Genomic DNA, 23919 nt, shown 5'->3' with positions numbered 1-23919 from the left:
ATGAACTGCTATATGATTGTTAATGATCAGTATTGCTTATAGCACACCCACTGGCTGACAGGCACTGTTAGATACTTTACATCAGCTGTTCTCAAAGGGTTTGGTCTTGGGACCCTTTTACATTTCTAAAAATTTTTGAGGGCCCAGAAGGGCTTTGTTGATTAAACTATTGAAATTTACCAAATTAAGTATTAAATTTGAGAAAGTTTAAAAATATTTGGTCACTCATTTCAGAATAACAGTATTAGATTTATCTATCATATTAACATAAATAACAATTTTTAAATTAGAGATAACAATTTTCCCAAAAAGTGAGAAAAATGGTCTTGTTTTCACTTTTGCAAATTTATGTCTATCTTAATGGAAAAAGTTTAGATTCTCTTATATGCTCCTGGGGCTTCCCAGGTAGTGCCCGTGGTAAAGAATCCACTTGCTAATGCAGAAGACACAAGGGACGTGGGTTCAATCCCTGGATGAGGAAGATCCCCTGGAGAAGGAAACAGCAACCCACTCCAGTATTTCTTGCCTGGAAAATTCCATGGCTAGAAAAGCCTGGTGGGCTACAGTCCATGGGATCGCAAAGAGTCGGACACAGCTGAGTATGTACACATACATGTGCTTCTGTATTCAGTCTGTTGGCAGTACATTATTTTGATGGAATTATGTTTTTAAAAAAAAATCAACTTCACACAGATACATAGTTGGAAAAGAGAAAGGTATTTTGATAGCCTTTTCAGATGATTTGTTGGTATTATTCTTTGCAATATGGAATCTGAGAACATACCAATAAAGTCTTTATACTCATTTACGTTAAAATCTGTTGGTTCATCTAACACTTCGGGTGGACTTTATACCAGTGCATGACTCTGTGGCATCATGCTTTGATCATTTGGGAAAATAGGTTCACAGAGTTATATAGATCTTCCAGATGTTTTCCTGTTTCATTTTATAATATCAAAAAATAACATTTGTTAATATCACCATCAATTTCATCTTATAGTCTTTTAAGTATTGGGAAGCTGTCAAGCTCATGGTTGTGGATGCAGCTTTTTCAAAATTCTAATTTTCGCCTAAAACTTGAATTTTTATCATTGACCACAAATACAGAATAGTTTTCCTTGGGGGTGATAGGCTTGTTTTGTTCATTTTCTGAGAAAATGTCTGCCAATACCCAAGTTTGAATAACCATAGTTTGTCAGTTAGTCATTCTTTGAAGTAAAAATGCTCCGTGAAAAATTGACTTTCCCCTTCTTTGACTTTATCTCTTTTTTTCCCAGGAAAAACTAGAAAGTCCTAGCATAATGCTCTCAGACAAAAACAGAAAAGTCTTGGGCCTGGTCAGATGAGAGCGCAGGTACTAGTTTTAATGGGTGTGCATGCCAGCCCCCTGGGCTGGGAGTGGCCGCAGTCTAGGGTCTTGGCTCCTTGAGAGCTCTGGGGATGTGCCTGTAGTACAAATACCCTGTGTGAGTAACTCCACACGTCCAGAGATTTGGGGTTTGCCCAGAGAATGAAGCAGAACTATCTTGGAGCTTTTTTAGCAGATCCCAAATCTAGAGAACTGCTAGAACCTTTCCATTCATTCCTCCATCTTTTACCTAAGGCTAAACTGGAATCTGGAGAGGCTCTGAATTTAACCTGAGGTAAGAAGGAATAATTAGCTGCTGCCCAGGGTCGCTGGGTTGAAGTATCAGTTCCAACAGCCTTTCTGATGAAGAAATATGGTTGGAATTTTACTGATCATGTTCTTCATGTGAGATTACTGTAAAATTGTGCTAGCTGCTAAAAAGTACAGCTTGAGAGCAGCTAGTTGAAAGCCTGAATTGACTACAGGGCATACAAGGTCACGATTTCCAGTAATTTGGAAAGTGGCAGAAGATTACAGTTAAAGGGAACTATAAACCAGGAGCTTTTCTGCCAAAGCAAAAATTTGATAGTATTAACTGTATATAATATCTCCAGGGCTTGGGATTCTCAACTCCCTCTGGCAATTAAAGTAGAGATGAAAATGTCAGAGAGAACAGTCCACAGGCTCCACTGGGAATTTTACCCAGAGGTAGGCACCAAGACTTAGAGTTAAGACAACTTTGAGGATGGCCCCCTAAAACTTCCTGGGCCTAGAAATAAAGAATCTAATATACCAAACTCAAGACAGCTAGTTTCCAGTGTAGATTTACTAAGAACAGACCAAAAAAATAAAGACCAGCCCAGGAGCCTAGATAATAGATTGAGCACCTCCTGTATGGATCCTTTGAGCTAAGTGCTTTGCATCTCTAATGTCACTTAATCCTCTGGGCAACCTTATGCAATATAGGTGGTATCATCCCTGCTTCAGTTTGTACTTAATTAGCTTCCCAGGCCTTGTGTTTCTTCCTTTAACTAGAAAGACAGCCTGCCCTGTAAATTCACTTCCTTTGATGGCTAATCTTATTTATCATGTGTACCATTTCAGCTCTAGGGAAAGCCACATTATTTCCATTAATAAGCAGTCTCATAATCCCTGAGGAATACAGTCTTCCAACAATCTTCCACTGTTCCACACTTGCTATTGGAACCATTTGGTTGGAGGTCCAGGGTGGGAAGACGGCCTCTTTCTATGGGAAACAACAGTTTCAAGCAATGTCTCACCAAACTGCCTGCCAGCTGTATTGCCATGGGGATACTTAACAAATCTGACTTAGCCACCATGTGCCCAGCTGAGCCCATGCCCTGTGCTGTACTGTGAGGGATCCAGACAAGAATCAGACCTGGTACTTGCCCTCTAGGAGCACAACCTAGTAGAAGGGACAGAAGATACAGGTAAATAAGTTAAGTAGAAGGCACAAGTCTTGTCACCAAAGCCCAATGTGCTGTGGGGGTATGGAAATGGGAAAGAGAGGTGAATTGTAAGAGGGAATCTCTAGAAAAGCTTCGGTGAGATTGGATCTAGGCTGGGCTTTATTTAAGCCCTGCTCATCTACCTATTGGTAAAGGTGGGGAGGAAGAGGGGTTTAGGCAGAGGATCCCCTTTAGCACAGGTGTGACTTAGGAGAGCACAAGGAGTATTTGGGGAACTTAAAGAGTTCCTTAGTGGAGTGAAGACAGGGATTCAGACGCCTGAATGTCACCTTCACTTCATTACATATGAGAGACTCGCATTCTCATAAAACACAGTGACTGTATATTCTATGTTTTCAACCCTAGTCCTGATTTTAAATATTTTTTCCTATTGCTCCCATCATGTTCATAATTAGTGCCATATGTTTAGTAGCATATATGCCTGGCACTGGACTAGGTGCTTTATCACAATGCTCACAGCCAACTCTACAAGTCAGAACTTAATCCCATTTTATAGATGGGGAGGCACAGAATAAGTAGAACTTGCCCAACATTATACAGTTGGTAAGTGATGGAGGCCCAGGATTAACGCCAAAGCCAGGATTGTTTCTTCTACACCCCAGCACCTCCCACAAGTACTTTAGCATCAAGTACAGTCTCACAGGTCATATATTTACTTTATAAGAATTGTTTCACTTTTAAAAGAAAACAGCAAATAACACCACACATTGTCATTTACATTGTACATTTGCGTTCTTGGTTGTTCCTATGAAACCATATATACTGTACTTTACAGGCCACATTAAAAATTTCAAGAATTATTTTACTCACCCAAGATTTTTGTCTTCTGTAATAACTCTGGAACCTAACACTGGAAAATGAAGCTCCCTTGTAGTAAAATTGCACATCCTGGTGTTTGCCTAAAAAATACAGTCGCTTTACTCTTTCTCACAAGGAAAAGGACTTGGGCATTGGTCTCACCTCCTCCTCCTGGAGTTATTAATACTATGGCATCTTGTAGCTATGAAAAGTTTCCTGGGTGCATGTCTCCTTTACCTCAACTTCTCTATCAGCCTTTCACCCTTACCATGAGATATTCACCACAAATGGGTTCTAGAATGTAATTTTCTTTTGTAGCTGCCACTAAGCAGCTGACCTGCTCACTGAACTGTCCTCTTGGCACAGACTTTAGGCAGCATCTCACATGAGTTCCATATGTAAGATTTCTCTCTTTCTCTCTGATATTCTTTCCCAAGGTCCTTGTAATTCCCCACATGTCTCAGTATGCTACTGGCGGTACTAGTGGTAACGAATCTCCCTGCCAGTGCAGGAGATGCAGGAGACCCAAGAGACGTGGTTCAATCCCTGAGTCAGGAAGATCTAGAGGAGGAAATGGCAACCCACTCCAGTATTCTTGCCTGGAAAATTCCATGGACAGAGGAGCCTGGTGGGCTGCAGTCCATGGGGTCGCACAGAGTCAGACACAACTGAGCGGCTGAGCACACATGCACAGGCTCAAACACGCATGCTTCTGGTGCTGTGTTTTCTTTCTTTTTCTGGAAACCGGGGACCCAGGTCAGTGTAATTGTAACATTACAAATTTAAGGATACCCTGATGCCAACTTATTGTGAGAAGGTGATATTATTTGAAAAAGATGACCCATTTATTTTATTGGTAGGATGAAAGTGATACTTGTATTATTCCTTTGCTTAGGTCTCTGCAAATATGTCTTGCCTAGTGGTGGGTAAGTTTGGAAGATATATCAGTTAACTATTATGTGCTAGAAACCACCCCAAAACTTAGTGGCTTAAAACAATACCATTTATTATTTGTCATGAGTCTCTCGGTTGACTGGGTGTTTCTGCTGATTGGGGCCTACTTGGCTGATCTCAGGAATCCTCACGTATCTGATCTACTGGCCAGTCAGCTGGGAAGACTCAGTTTTCCCCACAGGTCTCTCATATCCCTCCAGCAGCTAGCCTGGTCATGCTTATGTGGCATGGCAGAGGTGCAGGAGCGAGCAAGTCCAGCCATGCAAGGGAGCAAGTAGAAATGCATACACACTTTTCAAGCTTATGCTGGCAGCATGTTTGCTGACATTCCGTTGGCCAAAGAAAGTGACCTGACTGTCAGAGTGAGAACGGACTGCAGTGCAAAGTTGCAGGATATAGGAAAGCCATTGATGAGGTCATTAGACACAATCAGTCTCTCAAGTCACTACCCCTCAGTGTGACAGAAAACCTATAGACTTATATTTCTAGGTCAGGTTTGTCCTGGAAGGAAAAGGAGAAAAACAGTAGCAATGATGGCTGTGTGCTGGGACTGTACTATGGACATGCACAGGGCTAGGCACTTGCCTTGTTTGTGCACCCCTCATAACCACTCTGCGCAGCAGGTAGGAAAGCAGAAGCTTAATAACTTGCCCAAGGTCACCCAGCTCATGTGTGGTCAAGCAGGGATTAGAACTCATGTCAGTCTGACACCTGAAACCCAGTGGTTTTTCACCACACCTCCCTGCCTCTCAGAAGCCCCTGGGTCTGCCTTACCCTCTAGCTGGGTTTTCAGCTGAGTTGATACTCTGACTAGCTCCTCCAGAGTGCTCCTGTGATCCTAATGGAATTGTGCAGCTCTTTGGGAAACCCACATGGTCTCCCAAACTGCGTTAACTGAAAGCATTTTTTTTCCTTTCAGGTGAGGATTGGTCTGTAGACTTCACAGACAGCCCAAGAATTGTGACCTCTCCCAGACATGCCACAGCAGGAAGGGCCGACTCATTAACCTTCAAGATCTGGAGACGTTGGGGCACTAGGGCATTTGAGCATGAGCTTTGGAGTCAGCCTCACTGGGGTTCAAATCCTGTAGGGTTCAACCACTCACTAACTCTGTAACCTTGGGCAACTTATTTGACTTCTTGAAATGTTTCTTCTTTAAAAAAAAAAGATGAGAATAATAACACATTTTGCAGAGCTGTTTACAAGGACTAAAATTGGGTAAATAAAGTGCCTAACCCAGTGCCTGGCACATAATAAGTGATGTCATCAGTATTGTTAATATTGTTTCTAAGCAGAGCCTTTCCCCTTCTGGGAAACCCTGTTTCTGTCTGTTGGACAGGTTCCCCCTACCACCAGCCAGTCTGTGCAGACTTGCTGCCTGCTGTGTCACCGGGAACGCAAAGGCTGGGAAGAAGGCCCTTCCCAGAACGGACTGGTGTTGCAGGGTGAGAAGCTGCCCCCTGACTTCATGCCAAAGCTCGTCAAGAATCTCCTAGGCGAGATGCCTCTGTGGGTCTGCCAGAGTTGCCGAAAGAGCATGGAGGAAGATGAAAGGCAGACAGGTCGAGAACATGCAGTGGCGGTAGGTAACCGCTGAGAAGGGGTCCCCGAATGCAGGAGCGCTGCCTGCCCAGAGAAGTCAGGCTGTTGAGCTGTGGCTGCCTTGTGCTCAAGTGGCTGTCCTCAGGTAGCACCTCCGCCCAGGTGCCAAAGAGGCTGCACCCATGCAGCATTAGCAGCTTGTGGCCCACATTTGGGGGAAGAAAAGAGAGGTTTCAGGCAATCCACCAGCCCCCAAGGACAGTGCATCGTGTGATGGCCGGCTTGGAGGCACTGGTAGATCGAGATCCTGACCCTCCTTGTGACTGTGCTGCCTTCAGCTCTGTGGCAGCTCAAAAACCAACCAGTATGACATGGAAGGCAAAGGTCAGTTTGAGGGTCTGCAATGCCTCTGTTAGAAGGCTTCCAAGATGCCCGGGAGCCATCTAACTGCCATCTCCTGAATCACAGAGGTCAGATTCCTCATTTCTCATTCCCCTTAGTCCCTCTCTGTATCCCAGAATCAGTTCAGCTTCGGGACTCCTGACTTAAGACCTTTTTCCTCTCCTTGGCAGCTCTCAGGACTCCCCAAAGGCCACAGTTGACAGGCAGTCTCTGCCACCACCAGAATCTCTCATCACATCCACATATTTCACTTCATGGGGAGCATCACAGCCCCTCCTGGCAAAGGCCTGGCCCATGTTTGCCCTTGCACCTGGAGTTGTGGGAACTGTGCCACGGCATGGGGACCTGGAGGAGGAGGTGCCCCTGGGGAAGCCAAGGCAGCAGCGGGTCAGCCCTGATGTTTACTGTTTTACCATGAGCCTTTTTCTCCCTCAGATCTCCTTGTCACACACATCCTGCAAATCACAGTCTTGTGGGGGTGATTCTCATTCCTCTTCGTCCTCCTCTTCGTCGTCCTCTTCCTCGTCCTCCTCCTGCCATGGGAACTCAGGGGACTGGGATCCTAGTTCGTTCCTGTCAGCACATAAGCTCTCGGGCCTCTGGAACTCCCCGCACTCCAGCGGGGCCCTGCCAGGTGGCTCACTCGGGAGCCCTCCTACAATCCCTGGTGAGTCTCCAAGCTCAGAAGAGAGCTCTCTCCATAAATGGAGAGTTGTGTTTTCCTAACCATTTTGTTCAAACAAATCAGATCGGTTATTAAATAAAAGTGGAGCTGTCCTGGTGGAAGCCAAGTAGGGAATCTAGCCCTTGACTATCTTGGTAGAAATCTTTTCCCCAAAACTCTGAACTTGAAAAATATTGCTGGCATTGGCTCTGATAACTGTTCCCATTGGATCCAAGAGGGGACCTGGTAAGCATTGGCTGAAGAGAAAGTAAAGTCTGCAAGGGCCTTGAAGGAATTCGGACTGAGATCACCTGACTGCTGTAGCAGCACAGAGGGCCTGGGTGTCTCCTTCTCTATCCAAAGGATGGGTGCTTTTATAAAAGCACTGCCCTTCCATCTGCACGAGATTGGCAGTGTGAGCTGCATTGATTATTAGCCAGTTATGCAGCTGTGTAAGCCTTTTTTAGACTCTGAGATAATGCTTAGCAACCCAAAGAAAACATCTTGAGTTATTGCTGTACTTTGTAAATATGAATTATTGTCTACTTTTAAATGGAGGACCCAAGTTCTTCAAAGGGGCGCTACCCCCAGAATTGTGAGTGGAGCGATACATAATTCCAGTTACTTTGGTGCATGAATCAGAGAGAGTCATCAAAGTGCTTTCCCACTTGTCGTCTGAAATTTGGGGCCACCCGAAATTCTGGCATATCCTGGCTACCGTGATGCACGTGGCCCAGAAGCGGAGCCTTGTCAGACAGGTTCTACAAAAGCACTCAGAGATAGAACATACAACCCCTGTTTGTGCCCAGCAGAGGTTTTATGACCTTGCATGGGGCTGGCCTTCCTGGTGCCTTCTCCCTCAGGCCTGGCCATCTTCAGCCTGTCCAGCTGCTGCCTGCAGAGAAATCTCTCCAGCCCAAGGTACCACTAGGTTTTTCCAAAAGCTCATGGGTCCACCATGCTGAGAGACTGTGCCCAGGCATGTTGCCTCTGGTCACAGTAAGCAGGCTGCTGCAGCAGTGAGCCCTTAGGCCTCCTTCCCAGGATCTGGGCTCCCACTCTGACACCTCTCTCCCCCATCCGCCCACAGGTGAGGTTTTCCCCATCTCGGAGCACCACCGGCACTCAGACCTCACTGCTCCACCTAACAGCCCCACCGGCCACCACCCCCAGCCAGCGCCGCTGATCCCATCTCACCCCGGATCCTTTGGCTCACCACCCCACCCGCACCTGCTGCCCACCACCCCAGCAGTGCATTTCCCTGCCCAGGTTTCAGAATGCCCTGTTGCCGTGGCTGCTGCCCCCCACACCCCAGGGCCATGTCAGAGCCCCCACCTTCCCTCCACCAGCATGCCGCTCCTGAAGATGCCTCCTCCATTCTCGGGTTGCAGCCACCCCTGTAGTGGTCACTGCAGCGGGCACTGCAGCGGGCCCCTCCTCCCACCACCCAGCTCTCAGCAGCTCCCTAGCACGCACAGGTGAGTGGCACAAAGAGCAAACTCCCTGACAACTTGAACTTAAGAGTTTGGGGAAAACTTTGGGGTGAAAATTAAAGGGTATACTCTGTTTATGTTTTTTCTATAGTTTTTCTAGATATGAAAGAAATATGTTTGTTTTTTTAAAAACTTGGGAAAATTTATAAATATATAAAAATTTTAAATACATAAAAAAGAAGAAAATTCCTGGCAACCTAAAAATAAACTTTAGCACAACAGCATATTTTCTTTTTTTGATGTTTCTCTATATCCATAACAAAATGAGGTCCACATTCTGTATTATTTTCGTGTGGCTACTTTTTAACATACCATCATCATTTCCCTAGTTAAAATTCTTCAAAAACTTTGTCAGTGGCCACATGTTTTATTATACAGCTGTGGCATAATTTATTTTATCATTACCTATTCCTGGATATTCAGGCATGTGTAGATTTTTTTGTAGACTGTAATAAGCATCCTTGCACCTAAATGTCAGGAGTTCTGTCCTTAAAGTAGATTCCTAGAATTAACTCTTAAGTACTGAGAAAGTTTGTTTTAATATATATTTGAAAGATACAGTTTTTTGGAGAAGATCTGTCTTTTAATAAATCAGTTGTGTGTTGATGATGTGTTTCTATTTGCCCACTCTAAAAATCCCACCACCCTGATACAGCACTCCTAGCAGTTTTCTCTTGAGTAGCTTTCCCGTGTGGTAGTGGTGGTGTCCTTGTGGTTTTTCGTCGTCCAGTGTCACTTAGCGCTGTTAGGTTCCCACATGGCTTCTGAACCTCAGCTTTAAAGGCTGGGAAATTCTTTGCTCTTCTCCAGTTGCTGAACATTTAGGTCATCCCAACATTTTAACATTATAAATAATGTCTCTTAACGATGTCTTTGCCTAAAGCTTTTCACTCTTGGATTTTTCTCCTTGGAATAGATCTCTCAGGGTGAAAAAAGTTCTCAATTTAAAAGATATGAGGGATTTTTTGCTTTTATTTTATTGAGAAGGGCTCTTAATACATATTGATAAATTGCTTTCCAAAGGGGTCTCCAAATTGATGTAACCACCAGTATTAAAGCACTAGGAATTTTTAACTGTGCTAATATAGTAGATGAATAATGGTCAGTTGGGGTTAAGCTTCTCTAAGCACCTTTTTATTTTGCACCACCCAATATGCAGGATCTTAGTTCCCAACCTGGGATTGAATCCGTGTCCCCTGTAGTGGAAGTGTGAAGTCTTAACCACTGGGCCACCAGGAAAAGTCCTCTAAGCACTTTGATAATGATTCCTGCCCCAGGGAACCTCCTTGGCTGCTCCTTGCCCCGCCCTTCCTCCTGGCTCCCTCTGGCTTCAGCCCTGGAGTACTCCCATTGCTGATGGCCAACCTAGGACTCTGACTCTTCTAGTGTGAATTCTGGGACCTTTCAGACCTGTCTCTTCCTTACCCTGGGAAATTAGTCCATATTACAGGATGCTTCCTGAAATCCAGAGGCAGAGCAGTGCAGTGGGAGGGTGAGTCCTAGCTGCTCCTTGGGCAAAACAGTGAAGCACCCTGAGCCTCAGTCTCTTCTGTTGCAGCGTGGGGATGGCAAAACATGTTTTGCAGGATTTGGGGGGTTGTTAGAAATAATTTGCTGTATACAATACCTGGCACAAACAAGTAGCTCAAAATATGGCCCACAAGGCACATTTGCTTTCCTAACCTCAAGGCACCATGGCTAAGGCAGCTCTGTGCAGTGGTGCGATCTCAATCAGAAGGACCTTTGAGCATGATCCACTGTCACTTCCACTGTCAGGGGCCCGGATTCAATCCCTGGTCAGGAAACTAAGATCCCAGAAGCCACACGGTATGGCCAAAAACAAAACCATAGTGTCAGGGTGAGGGGAACCGTAGAGAATGAAAGGACATCGACCTCCTTTAGATGTTCCAAGGAACCATCAGCCCACTAATCTGTTCAGACACCTACTTCCTGAGCACTTACTGTGTATAGGCTTGTGATGGTACACACTGGGACCCACAAATAGAAGTGGCATAGTCCATATCTTCAGGGAATGCACACTCTGGTCTAGAAGACAGATGGTAAACAGACTGTCACTGTAGTGTGTGATAGAGGAATACTTGGTGTCCTCAGAGTCCAGAAGGCTCACATGGTAGACATGGGGAAGGGAGGCATGGGGAACTTTCCAGAACAGTGCCATTGAGGGGGCCCCTGAGGAACAGCGAGGTTTGCCTTGTTCTTACAAGGGGCTCATTCTGTCTGTCTGCCTTGGTCTTTGTGGGATGAGGCAGATGAAGACGATGGTGCGACTGCTCCCCAGGCTCCTCACAGCGTGCTCCTACCCTGCCTTTCCTCACCTTTGGGCCTGTCTTTTCTCCCAATTCAGCAGGGACCCTGGGTGCAAGGGGCACAAGTTTACCCACAGTGGCCTGACGTGCCAGCTTCCCCAGCCATGCGAGGCAGACGAGGGGCTGGGCGAGGAAGAGGACAGCAGCTCAGAGCGTAGCTCCTGCACCTCATCCTCCACCCACCAGCGAGATGGGAAGTTCTGTGACTGCTGCTACTGTGAGTTCTTCGGCCACAATGCGGTGAGTGAGCCTTCCCAGGCCAGAGCAGGCTGGGGGCCAGCCGAGGGGAGCCAGGGGAACACCTTGCTCTTCCCAGGGGCCCCCTTGCTCATGGAGCTAATAATTGTGCTTGGACCCTGTGAGTCCTCACCAGCGTCTGCTTGCTAGATCCTCACGGCATATGGGTGAGGTAGAGATATTTCAACAATTTGCTACCTTTGCTCTTCTCATGGTTTCTCTTAAGATTGACTTTTTTTCCTTAGGCAAAAAGAAAGGAAGTGGCAGAGGAAAGCTATGATTCTGATGAGTATGTATACGTAATGTGCGTAATCACAGAGAAGTGAAGGCTTGTGCGTGATGAAGGCAGTGGAAGCCAAGGCTCTCAGTCCCCAGTGTGGGAGCCAGCCAAGGGACAGGCCGTGAGCACAGATGGCACCAGGAAGGAGGCTCAGAGCAGAGTACATGCTGTCTCTGGACAGGGGGAGAAAGCAGTTCAGAAGTCTCATAAGGTGAAGAGGAAAGGGCTTCTGGCTAGGGGAGAGCAGTTGAGGACAGAAGAAATTCAAACAGTTATGTTGCTGGTCACCTTTGAGCTAGAAGTTGTTATCCTCATTTTAGAGATGACAAAATCGAGGCTCACAAAGACTCAGTGAACCTGCCCAAGGTCATACAGCTTCCGAGTGACGAAGCCTGGGCTCAGACCTGCGCTCCTGGCTCCCAAGTCAGCGTGCTCGCAGCACTGCTGCATACCTCCCACTCCTCCGCCCCCCGCTGCCTTGGCTCCGAGCCTGGCTGAGGGTGAAGCCATTTGGCCTCTGTGGCTGTGGTAGAAAGAACAGTTGTCTTGCTTCTCACCACATGCTTGGTGCCCGCGGGTGGGAGTGCTCCGGGCTTCCCAGGCCCAGGGTGTAACGTCAGCACCTCCCCTCCCCCAGCCACCCGCTGCCCCGACGAGTCGGAATTATACCGAGATCCGAGAGAAGCTTCGCTCAAGGCTGACCAGGCGCAAAGAGGAGCTGCCCATGAAGGGGGGCGCCCTGGGCGGGATCCCTGGGGAGCCCGCCGTGGACCATCGAGATGTGGATGAGCTGCTGGAATTCATCAACAGCACGGAGCCCAAAGTCCCCAACAGCGCCAGGGCTGCCAAGCGGGCCCGGCACAAGCTGAAAAAGAAGGTGGGTGTGGGGGGAGACCAGCTCTACCACCTCTTTTCCCCCGAGGAATCCCTCACCCCCAACTCCTAGGACTTCTCGGGCATGAGTAGTACTGGCTGCCAAAGGCCTTGGCAGGGCTGTCTTCTCTGAGAAGGTCTGAATGAGTTTGGGAGGCATCGGGGTAAGGGAGCCAGGGTACCAGTGATTGGAGGAAAAACAAGTCCTGGCGTCAGAAGCCGCTTGCTGGATTCCTCAAATCTTAGGACTTGCGTCAGTCAGTCAGTCATATGTTCATTCAGCAAACACTTCTGCAAATACTTGGAGCCAAATATGATGCAGTTAGGTTCTTACCCTAGAAAAGCTTGGTCCAGTGGAGAAACAACACTGGACAGGCACATTAGTGTGCAACAAGTGCTGGGGTGAGGGAAGCCCCCATCCTGCCTGAGGCACTGGAAATGGCTGGACCACCAGGCTGCCTGAGGAACCGAGTTGTAGAGAGTGAGTACAGATTCATCAGGAGGACCCTCCTGGCAACAGGCATAGCACATCCACAGCAGTTTTTGAAGCCAGAGCTCACACCCAGGAGAAGGCAGACAAATAGAGGTGAGGGAATGGTACTGCTGAAGAGCTCTGACTTGATCCTACAGCTGAGGGGGGTTCACCCAAGGGCTTTAATCACACAATGCACTCACCAGATGTGCTTCCCAAGATGACTGTGTAGCAATATGGAAGGTAGCCTGAAGGAGTGATACTCCGGGCCGGAGAACCAAGAGCCAGGGGAGAGGTGATCGATAATGGGCCTGGAGCAGTTTTCAGAGGAGGCAGGTGATCTCTTGATTACAGGACAAGGAGATGATAGAGTCAGGGATACCTCCTAGGTGTTTGCCAGAGTGGCTGGCAGGATGGCATACCTTACTGGGCACAGGTGGAATTGGCAGAAGACAGGGAATTCAGTTGGGGCACAGTGACTCGGAGATTCTCATGAGAGGTCCGAGTGGAGATGGCAATGTGGGGCTGGGAGTTGCTGGCATGGAGATGTAATTGAAGCCATGGGAATGACCCATCCTGAGGACTGAGTGAACTCCTCCCAGAAGGCCGAGGACAGAACCAGGGGAACTGTTCCCGGCAGCCCTGCCACCAGGCAAGCAGCAGAGCTTGATGGCTCGTCCCCTGCCACCTCATTACCTCTTAGCCTGCCTGCCCCCAACTGTGTCTGCACAGTTCCACACCCGGGAGCTCAGCAGCTGAAGAGAATGGGTTTGACAGCCAGCTAGCTCCAGGTCCTGGGTGGTCAAACAGCCCTAATGCTCTGGAAAACAGCAGTGCTTCTCCTTTTTCCAGCCCAAAGGATAAATCAGGACCCCTTCCCTGCACCCTGAAGTAGTAAACCAAAGGGTCTCACCACTGCCTTCAGAAAATGGTCGGCATTTGCTGTCTCCCTGCCAGCATTGCCTGGCCAGAAGTATGCAGTGGGCAGAAGTGGTCTCTCTGGCCTTTCCTGGCCTCCCAAGGCTGTGGTTCCCAGTTAGGTCCCAGGGAACACACTCACAGTTCCCAGGCCTGGTATGTTTTTCATAAATTTCTGCCTGGATATCCTTTCTCCTCAACCTCTGCCCCCTCGTTTTCCTTCTAAAAACCTCCTCCCGAGGCCAGTTCAGATGTTTCCTCCTTCGCAGTCTTCCTCGGGTGACATCCACTGTGCTGTGGCTGCATCTCACACATCTCTCTAGTCTGCCATTTATCATTCTCTATTCGCAGTTCAGAAACTGCCTGCACACTCCCATCTGCCCCACCCATTACAGAGGCCAGGATACAACACAGAGTAGGCAGTTCTGATGTCCTGTAACTAGCGATCATGGTCATTATCTGTTTATACATCAGCCTCCTCCACAGTACCCTTCCATCACCTCCCAGATTTAACTACAATCCACCAAAAACACAGCTTCCACCACGAAAGCCATCTACCTACTACCCACCCGGGGAGACAGATAAAGCTGGGTATTTTTCTGTTCCCTCATACCATTTCCAGACCCTGACTCTTTAATGTCCTAACCCTTGCTCCTTTGAAACCAACCCTGGGTCTGTCATCTGTAACCTCCACCACTGTTCCTCTTCATCCACTGAAGACTGTCACCTGTCTTCCTTCTTTTCTCAGTCCAGTTGAGATCCCTTGAGTATCATTCATTCACTCTCCTACCAATCTTCTCAGTTCCTCATTGTCCTTCCATTATACCCACTTGGAAAAACCACAGTCCTGGCTTCAGCCCGAGCCTGCCTCTCTCCTACACCTTGAGGAAGGTGCTAGATTGAATCTGTCTTTGGCACCCTGGCCAAGTGGTCTCCCACCTGCCTGAGCCCCCACTTTGCTGTTCTCTAGTCTTCTGACTCCTCATCATTTCCATTCACCCCAGCCCCTTTGTTAGACCTCCATTCTGCTCCAGCTGCCAGACTCTCCCCACTCCCACCTTACTTTTTGGCAGATAACTCACTTCCTGTTTCAACAAGGATTAAAAACCAGTGGAGAGGCACTGTCCTGCAGAGTTCTTGCATGAAGGAGGAGTTAGTCCTTTTCCTACCTAAAGCGTGTGCTGTCCTTCCTGCCTCCTCAGTCTAATACCACTTCCTGCTGTGTGGCTCCAGCCTCTCACTGCCCAGTACTCTGTTTTTTGAAAGCAAACTGTCATTTGAGCGTACAGCCTCTCTTAACCACCCCGGTCTCGTTCCTGACCACACAAAAATGTCATCTGCATTTACTCCTGTCAGCTCACTGCAGATTGTCTTCTACCTCCACTCTTGCATAGAGCCACTAGTGACTTCTTTGTTGCCAAATCATTTTCTCCTGTTCCATCTTCTTTTCCGCTAGGCAGCATCTCACCCTTTGTTCTCTTTTTCAAACACTGTTTTCTTTGGCCCCTCCAACCTCATTCAAGTGGGGGCAGGGAAGGGGAAAGGGGAGGCCACATTGTCTACATTTCTCACTTCCTCTCTGCCCTCTGTCCTGTCTCCTTTGTGAGCACCTCTTCCTCTGCCTGGCCCTCCCCCTTTAAGACAGCTGCCTGGGAGAGAGCCATCTAGATAGTGTTTCCTCCCAGGTCATTATGTCTCCCTGTTTACCCCTGCGCTTCACAGTAACATATCCTACCACTGATGGGTACCTCCTCACAGACATTCTACAGGTACCCAAACTCAGCGTATCCCAAACTGAGCTTGTCACCTTTCTCCAAAAGAGCCCACTCTTGCTTCTCCGTTGTCTGACTAGTTAATAGCACCACCATTCACCCAGTTGTCTCAACCAGAACCCCAGATGCCATCTGGGGAGGACTGCATCATGGTGATGGAGAGCAGCAGGCCTTGCAATTGGACCAGTTTGAAACCCGGCTCTGCTGTACTTGCTGTATGACCTTGGGCAAATCACTTAACCTCTAAGCCTCAGTTTCTTCCTCCATAAAATGAGAATAACGGTAGAACCTAATTCACGGCTTTTGCAAGAATGAAATGGAGTGATGCACAGAAAGGTTGGGCAGAGTGAGCAGAGTAGTTGCTGCAGAAACAGTAGTGATGATTGATGATGTTTTCACGACTCATCTTGTTCTCTCTCCCACCCGTCACCGAACAGTCCTGGCCATGTGACACCCTCCAGTAGCTCACACCATCCACTTCTTTCTACCCTACTGGCACTGTTTAAAAAGCCTTCAGTGACTGAACATTGCCTATAGGCGCAAATCTAGGATCAAATATGGCCTGTGGGGCTCTTGAGGATCTAGCCCCTGCTTAGGTTGCCAACTTCATCTCTCAATCTGCCCCTTTGGCTTTCCTGCCCACTCTACTCCACCCAAAAGAGATCTGTGCTCCAGCTGTCCTTCTAAGTATTTGCATTCCCTAAATATTCTGCATTTTCCCATTTCCCAGCCTTTCTTCTACTTTTTGTCTAGAATATGTTTGTCTCACACTTCCCAGGATAATCCCACTTACCCTTCAGTGCTCAGTGAGATACTGCCTCCTCTGGGAAGCACCTCCTGATGGCCCAGTCTGGGTCCCCAGAGCACCCCGTGCTTTTTCCCCTGTTGCTTTTCACACTGTCACTCAGAATTAAACAGCCTGTTTGCACATCCATCTCCCTCAGCAGACTCAAGTCAATGAACAGAGACTGTTTATGCACAGCTGAGTTCCCAGAGCCCAGCCCAGTGCCTCATATAAGAGTCACAGGTCAAGAAATGATTGTCAAATGATACTTAAAAACATGAAGATCACCCCTGGGTATGCTGTCCTGACTCACCACTTAACTAGCATGTAATCTTGGGTCAGTTCCTTAACTCTTTCCAAAGTCAAGTTTCCTCATCTATAAACTGAGGATAATGACACAGCAAGGGCAGTTGTGGGGATTAAATGAGGCAACGTGGGAAGGTACCAGGCTTATGGTACCTAGCAAAAATGTGCGGCTCCATGCTTTTTCCTTCTCTCATTACAAAATTATACATGATTCCACATTCCCTCTACACCAGTCGTTTCGCACTTGTATAGCAGCAGAAGTCCCTTCTGCAATTGAAACTGTCCTCAGGCCCTCAATTCCTAACAAATGAAAGAGCTGTTCTGACACAGAGGAAGAGCAGAGTGAAGGGCCTTCCGGTTCTTTGTCCATCACCATGGCCTCAGCTCTGCCTGTAGCCTTGAACTCCACGGCTTACAGCTGCTCCAGACCTGGGTTCCTTTCTCACCTGAGCATCACTGTGCCAGGGCACAGCCTGATTATTGCCCAGGGAAAGGGACACACACCCACTGAGGTGTCCTCATGGTGACCTGTGACATATATAGGTTGGTTGTTTTTCTCCCAAATTTATAAATGGAGATTGTAAGGTTCAGGGAGAATAAGTGATTTGTCCAAGGTCCCACAGTTGTGGTCCTAGTCAGCTATAGAACCAGCCTGTTAAAAAGATGAGAGAATAAATGTATGCCCCGTGGGGCAGAGGGTCACCCTCTTAAGTTGACATTGTGGTGGCAAGCCCTCTTCTCACATAACTTTTCCTGTTCCTCCCCCTCCATTCCCAAATCAGCTGTAAATAGGTGAGATAGTGAAGTCATCTGGCCCCTAGCACATCACTACCACCTCATTCCCATTGGCTTTTGAAAACTCTCCTGTCTCCCTCTAAAGGCCTCCTCAACCTGCTGGTGCCTTGAGGCTGGGGCAGAGCTGGTGCCAGAGGCTAGGGGTGGGGTGACTCAGAGCCCACAGACTTGCTTTCACTCTCCCGATCTGACTGTCAGTGGTGGGTGGCAGAGTCCAGCCTCCCTCAGCCTCCTGGTCCTCACCTGGGCAAAGGGGCTGCTTTTACCTCTTGCTGTGGGACCTGTTGTCTGCCACTGGGCATGCTTTAGGTGTGCCTTTGGTTCCTTGAGGACTAAGCAGTGAGTAGCCTTCCTATGGGAACTTGGCCCTCTCCAATAGCACCCATAGGCAGCCTCAGGAGGGTACACACATTTCCCAGCCACCCAGAACAGTCTGATCTACCATGGTATCTCACAGCCCCACATCTTCCTTCTTGGAAGACCTACATGCTGTCATGGCTTTTTTTCTCCTGCCACCTGCAGAATTGAAGAGAATGCCTCCATAATAGTAATCTTCCTTACACATATCCCCACTTTGGTCTTCACTCCAGAATTACTGTCCCCATTTTGCAGATGAGTCCACTGCGACTCAGCAAGTGAGTGAATTGCTTAAGCTTATGACTGGGAGGGAGATCTATAACCCTTTTAGGCCCTAGGACTGATTCTAGGGCCCTGGACGAACAAGATGTAAAAACCCTACCCTCTGTTGGTGTAAATGCCTCCATCCCCACACATGTACCTGTTGGATTGCATTTCATCCTTGTTACTGTAGGGTGAGCAGGCCAGGATTGCCAGGCCCTGCTTCTAGCCAGTTAGTGGCAAAGCTGGGCTGGAAGCAGACGTGTCGGGTGTCACACTGTGCCTGGCAGCTGCCAAGCCCCTGCTGAAACTGCCTCTTGTCTTGGCAGGAAAAGGAGAAGGCCCAGTTGGCAGCGGAAGCTCTGAAGCAAGCAAATCGTAGTGTTTCTGGAAGCCGGGAGCTGAGGCCTGCCAGGGAGAGTCTTTTGGGGTGGCCCGATCGGGAGCTGGATCGGGTCAACAGCTTTCTGAACAGCCGTCTACAGGAGATCAAGAACACTGTCAAGGACTCCATCTGTGCCAGCTTCAGTATGTGTGAGCTCAGCGTGGACAGCAATGGCTTCTCTAAGGAAGGGGCCACTGAGCCAAAACCTCAGAGTCTAGCCCCCTCAAACCCCAGTGGCTCCTCAGAACAAAGGTCTGACATTAACCTTGACCTGTCCCCTTTGACTTTGGGCTCCCCTCAGAACCATATGTTGCAAGCTCCAGGAGAGCCAGCCCCACCATGGGCAGAAATGAGAAGTCCCCACCCACCATGGACAGAAGTGAAGGGCCCCCCTCCTGGTATCCCTGAGAATGGGCTAGTGAGGAGGCTCAACACCGTGCCCAACCTGTCCCGGATGATCTGGGTCAAGACACCCAAGCCAGGTAACCCTGGCTCTGAGGAGCCAAGCATAAAGGAGGCCCCTGGTTGCAAGCAGGAGCTGTCTGAGCCTGTGGCCTCAGGTGGGAAGCCACGGAAGGGCAGGAGACAGGGTAGTCAGGCCAAGAAGAACGAGGTGAGCCCAGCTTCCCAGCCCCCAGCCTGCCTTGAGACTCCCAGTGCCAAGGGCCAGGCCCCTAGCCCCAAGCAGCCAAGCAAGGCCCCAGAGCCTCCCAGAGTGGACAGCGGTGCTGAAGCTGGAGAAGGGAGCCAGGGGACCCGACCAGGACCAGGCTGGGCTGACAGCCCCAAAGCTGACAAGGAGAAGGGCAGCTCCTGGCGAAACCTGCCAGGTGAAGCCAAGGCACGGCCTCTGGAGCAGGAGTCTGGACACCCCCCAGGCCCAGCAAGGCCTCAGAGCTTGCTACAGGGCAAGGGCCGCAGCCGCCGGAGCCGCAACAAGCAGGAGAAGTCCACCGCCTCCTTGGGTGAGTGCACCAGGAACTGACTGACTGATCGGCCCCCGCCCAGCCAGGCCACGGGGTGGAGGGCAGCCCTTACCTGTGAGCAGCAGTGCCCCAGGAGCATGACCCAGAGGCTGCTGTGAGCACTGAGCCCTCCTGGCTATGTCTTCCTAGACGATGTGTTCCTGCCCAAGGACATGGATGGGGTGGAGATGGATGAGACTGACCGGGAGGTGGAGTACTTCAAGAGGTAGGTGTGAGGCTGCCTGCTCTCCCACTCAGGGTGGACTCCAGCCCCTGTCCCCCGCCCCAGCTTGGGACACAGGTAGCCAGGATGGGTCATCTGGGAAGGTGCAAGGGACTGGGAGCAGGAGGGATCTCAGGCCCCAAGACGAGGGCTTTCTCCAGTTTTATTCACCTGCATTTCTCTGCTCCTGCCTGGGTTGAGTTTTGGGGGCAGTCTTATCTAGGTTGGGGGAGAAAGCCATATACATACAATCCAGTGATAAGAGCTATTAGAGGAGTAAAGACATGGGGCTAGAGCCTAGGAATGGCCAAGCTGAAGGATGGGGTGGCCCGGGCAGCCCTCCCCAAAGAGGCAGTAACCAGACTGAAACCTGAGGAATAGGAATGAGTGGGCCAGGCAAAATGAAAAGGGTTTGAGGGCAGGAGAAATACATCATCCTGGGAGGAACAGAAGACATCCCAGTTTAGCTAGAGTAAAATCCAGGGTGAGGAGGCTGGCTGTATGTTAAGGCAGGTCACTCTCTTCACACAGTGCCCCTTAGGCGTGTGGGTACCTCACCCGGGCAGCCCCTTACTGTTAGACCGAAACACCTGGGTCCAAGGGGTTGTACAGAGCTGACCTGGTTTCCTTAGTGGCCAGGGCTCACAGGTCTGGAAGTGGGTCCAGTGGGGAGAAGAGAGAACCTCTGGATTGTGCCCCCACCCCACCCCCTGCCTGGGCATCTCCCAAACCCGACAGGTTCTGTCTGGATTCTGCAAAGCAGACGCGTCAGAAAGTTGCTGTGAATTGGACCAACTTCAGCCTCAAGAAAACCACTCCCAGCACAGCTCAGTGAGGTATCGAGACCCCTCAAGTGTTTTGTGCACCCCTTCTTCCCATGCTCTGCCACATTTTGTGCCGCTGCCAGGCCGTTTCATGCTCTGGAGCACAGGGAGTTGGACTAGGTGCTTTGGCGGCCCCATCTCCTCTCCTGAGGGCCCTCCTGTCGGGCCCTTCCAGCACTGCCATCCTCTGGGGTGTTGCTGCCAGGCCTCTAGCTTCCCTCACCAGCTGCCTGCCAAATTGCCCAGGGGGCCATGGGCCTTAGAGGGCGGCCCCCACCCCTGACATTATCGGCCTCTGGGTTGAATCTAGTTGGCCTGGCCTGGCTCCTCCATGCAGGCTACCAAGGTGCTTCCCAGCTGAAGCCATGCAAAATGGACCCAGCCGCAAGAGAACAGTGAGAGGGCAGTCCCGCTAGACCAAGGCCTTGGAGGTCATTTAGGCGTAGAGGCTAGGTGGGCCCTCTTCCTCAAACAGGATGGGTTCCATGAGGAAACTGGTACTGAAGCTCCCTCCTGGAAGAAGAGCCTGGCCCCCAGCTGGGCTCTGGTCTCCCCTCCCAGCCACCGGCATAGGTCTTTTTATCTGAAATATTGACATATCAGATGTTGTTCCCGGCTAAAAACAGAAAACAGAAGGCAGTGGGCTGGAAACCCCCAAGGCAGAAGAGAAGACTGACTGGCAGCCTTGGTCCTGGGCTTGGGGCTTACTGGCTGTAGAGTGCCGTAGTTCACCCTAAGCTGTGTGCCCGTGGCCGGGCCTCTTCAGGCTAGCAAGCATACAGCTGCCTTTGAGGCAGTAGGGAGCTGGGGCGTGTGGGTTGAGCTCACCCCTCAGGAGGATGTCCTCTTTTGTCTCTTCCTCCTTTTCCCAGTGCCAGGGCAGCAGACTTCTTGGACCTTGACTGAGTCCCTGAGTCCCCTTTTGAGTCAAGATCCCCCCAACCCTTGACACTAGTCTCTGCTTCCCGGGGGCAGCCTTCAGGGCTGGGCTCCCTGTAGGCTGGTCACGTTGGCACTAACCCAGGGTCAGGGCAGTCCTTGGGCTCGACTCAGCTCCGCTGCTCTGTGGGCCTGGGCTCCGTGGTCCTTTGGCATGGTATGTCCGCGCCCCCCAGGAGCTGCTGCCAGAGTCAGAGTGCCATCCTGCCTTTCTTCACCACCTCCACAGGAGCCAGGGGCTACCAGAACCCCAGGCACCTTCATCTGTTGCCCCTTTTGAGAGAAAACAAGTCACACTGCCTCCCCCAGCCCAGTGCCTCTGTTACGTAGGAAACCTCATCCAGCCATCTTCTCTCTCTCCCTTTTGACTGGTCTCTTTCTCAAGATTGGGGTGCTCCCCACCAATAAATGCCCTCCTTTGACCTTCTCCACCCTTCTCGTAGCCTTGCTTGTGAGCCCCGAGTGTGTGAGGGAGCTCTGCTGGTGCAGTCTGGGGGCCCAGCCTGGGCCAGGCACCTGGAGCCTGAGGCGGGAGTCAGAGCACAGGTGACCTCCACAAATCAACGGGAGAGGCAGGGCTCTTCCTCCACCCTCTCGCCTACAGCAGGGCGCTCTGCGTTCCTCTAGTGTTGTCCTCAAGTCCTTGAGATTTAGGATGATGTTCAATGGGGCGGGGGTTCTGTCTTAACCTTCATCCTCTGCTGGAGGTGATGGGGAAAGTCTGTTCGCTGTTTTCAGCCCAGCGGACAGAAAGAGCAGGCAACTGTTCCTGCCTCCATGGGGACCTGTGGAGACTCGGAGCCAGCACAGGGAGGCTGCCTTGGGGCCATTTCTCACCATGTGGCCATACTCTTCTGTTTTCTCAGCCCCTGCCAGAACCAGCTGCTTAAGGGTGTCCTGAGACCCCAACTGCCAGCCGAAGGTCTACAGTTTTCTCCATCACATCCCCACCTACCTGCCCAAGACCCCACTACCCACTCCACCGTCCTGGACCAACCAAAAGCTGAATAGATGCTGTTCATGCTGGGGCCCCTCAGGACCTCCGCAGAGCCGCTTCCTGGTGCTACGCAGCCCCCCACACTCAGAGCCCGGGGGTGGGCTGGCCTGTGGGCTTGGGGGCTGATGGTACTGCTGGCCCAACACTGCTCTTTTTGTGTTTGGTTTTTTTGTTTTTGTTTTACTTGTTTTTCAATTCTTTACTTTTGATACTGTGAAAATCTTTCCTGCCGAAAGATAAAGCAACATTTGGACACAGAGTCAGTGTGTTGATTAATGGATTACTCATCTGGGTGGGGCCTGAGGGTGAAGGATGTACTCGGAGGCATTGTAGTCTGCCTTAGTCATTAACCTTCCTAAGCACATGCTACCACAAGAGGTTGGCATTGATTCCACTTAATTCTGTCAGCAATGCTAAGTGGAACTATTAGCCCATTTTATGGATAATGAGTTAAAGCCAGGAGAGCAAAGAGACTCCACTGAGCTCAGTTTGGCCAACTAGGATCCCAGGTGGTGCAGTGGTAAAGACTCTGCCTGCCGATGCAGGAGATGCAAGAGACTCAGGTTCGATCCCTGGAGTAGGAAGTGGCAACCTGCTCCAGTATTCTTTTTTTTAATCGAAGGATAATTGCTTTACAGACTTTTGTTGTTTTCTGTCAAACATCGACATGATCCAGCATTCTATAACTGGAAAATTCCATGGATAGAGGAGCCTGGTGGGTTACAGTCCATTGGGTCTCAAAGAGTCAGACATGACAGCACACACACACAAGATTAAAGCGTAGGTCTGTATGACAGTAGCATCTGTGCCATGTCCTCCTGTTAACAGGACGCCAGTGTGGAAACCCGGAGCAACCCCTTTCCCACACTGTGTCTCAGTTTCCCTGCTTCCAAGACGGGTGAGTTGGAAGGATAGGACTTGGCCTCTGTGCAGCTGATGTGAGAAGCTATCAGGAAGTCTTGAGGCCTTTGTGGATTGTGTGTGTACCTATAGCCTGGATGACTGAAGTTGTCAGGGAAAGGGATGGGGGGATAAAGTAAAGGTGGAGTTTTATAAGTTGGATCTGAGTTTTCAGTGGGCATGGATGTATTGCCAAAGTACTTGAGTGTTAAGAATGAACTCTTGTGTAAAGCAAACTACCTCATCCCCTGCTCCCCACCACGGATCTTGTTTGTGAATTCAGATTTTAATGTAACAGTTTTGCCAGAAATGCCTCACACACACTTTTGCCCCAAATCCTCACCTCCAATGCCATTTTCTCTGCTAGAACAGCTCTTAGCTTGTGCTCATGTGGGGAGTGACAATGGCAGCAGCAGGTCTTTGTGGAGTGTTGGGACCAGGATCCAAAACTACTCCCTCCTTCCCCACCGGGTTGAACCCTTTCCCCACCCTGCAACACACACACACACACTGGGCTAGCAGTACCACTTCTTCCAAAGAGGTGAAACAGCATTGACCACAGGCTCACAATTCTTGATCCCTTGGCCAGTCCTCAAGGAAGTGTGGCCACTTT

The 23919-nt window shown here is 49.6% G+C and overlaps 1 protein-coding gene across 16 annotated transcripts in view; it reads left to right on the top strand.

Moving 5' to 3' along the window:
* FAM193B (family with sequence similarity 193 member B) overlaps positions 1-22665 on the top strand; it is a 30870-nt gene extending 8205 nt beyond the window's left edge. For 6 of the 16 annotated variants that reach the window (XM_070465161.1, XM_070465171.1, XM_070465166.1 and 3 more), the window contains 9 exons: positions 5930-6172; positions 6970-7201; positions 8289-8676; positions 11057-11258; positions 12173-12412; positions 18403-19423; positions 19574-19649; positions 20385-20482; positions 22276-22665. In XM_070465161.1, the coding sequence (XP_070321262.1) occupies positions 5930-6172; positions 6970-7201; positions 8289-8676; positions 11057-11258; positions 12173-12412; positions 18403-19423; positions 19574-19649; positions 20385-20481 (2499 nt within the window). In that variant the 3' untranslated portion in view covers position 20482; positions 22276-22665. Of the gene's footprint in view, positions 1-5509; positions 6173-6969; positions 7202-8288; positions 8677-11056; positions 11259-11281; positions 11545-12172; positions 12413-18402; positions 19424-19573; positions 19650-20384; positions 20483-22275 lie in introns of those variants that run through there. The other 10 variants (XM_070465172.1, XM_070465173.1, XM_070465167.1 and 7 more) reach the window with 6 other exon arrangements.
* Positions 22666-23919: the final 1254 nt, after the last annotated feature.

Source organism: Odocoileus virginianus, chromosome 3, assembly GCF_023699985.2.
Source record: "Odocoileus virginianus isolate 20LAN1187 ecotype Illinois chromosome 3, Ovbor_1.2, whole genome shotgun sequence".
NCBI lineage: Eukaryota > Metazoa > Chordata > Mammalia > Artiodactyla > Cervidae > Odocoileus > Odocoileus virginianus.
The sequence above is the reverse complement of the archived record's forward strand: the minus strand, read 5'-3'. Positions and strand labels throughout refer to the sequence as shown.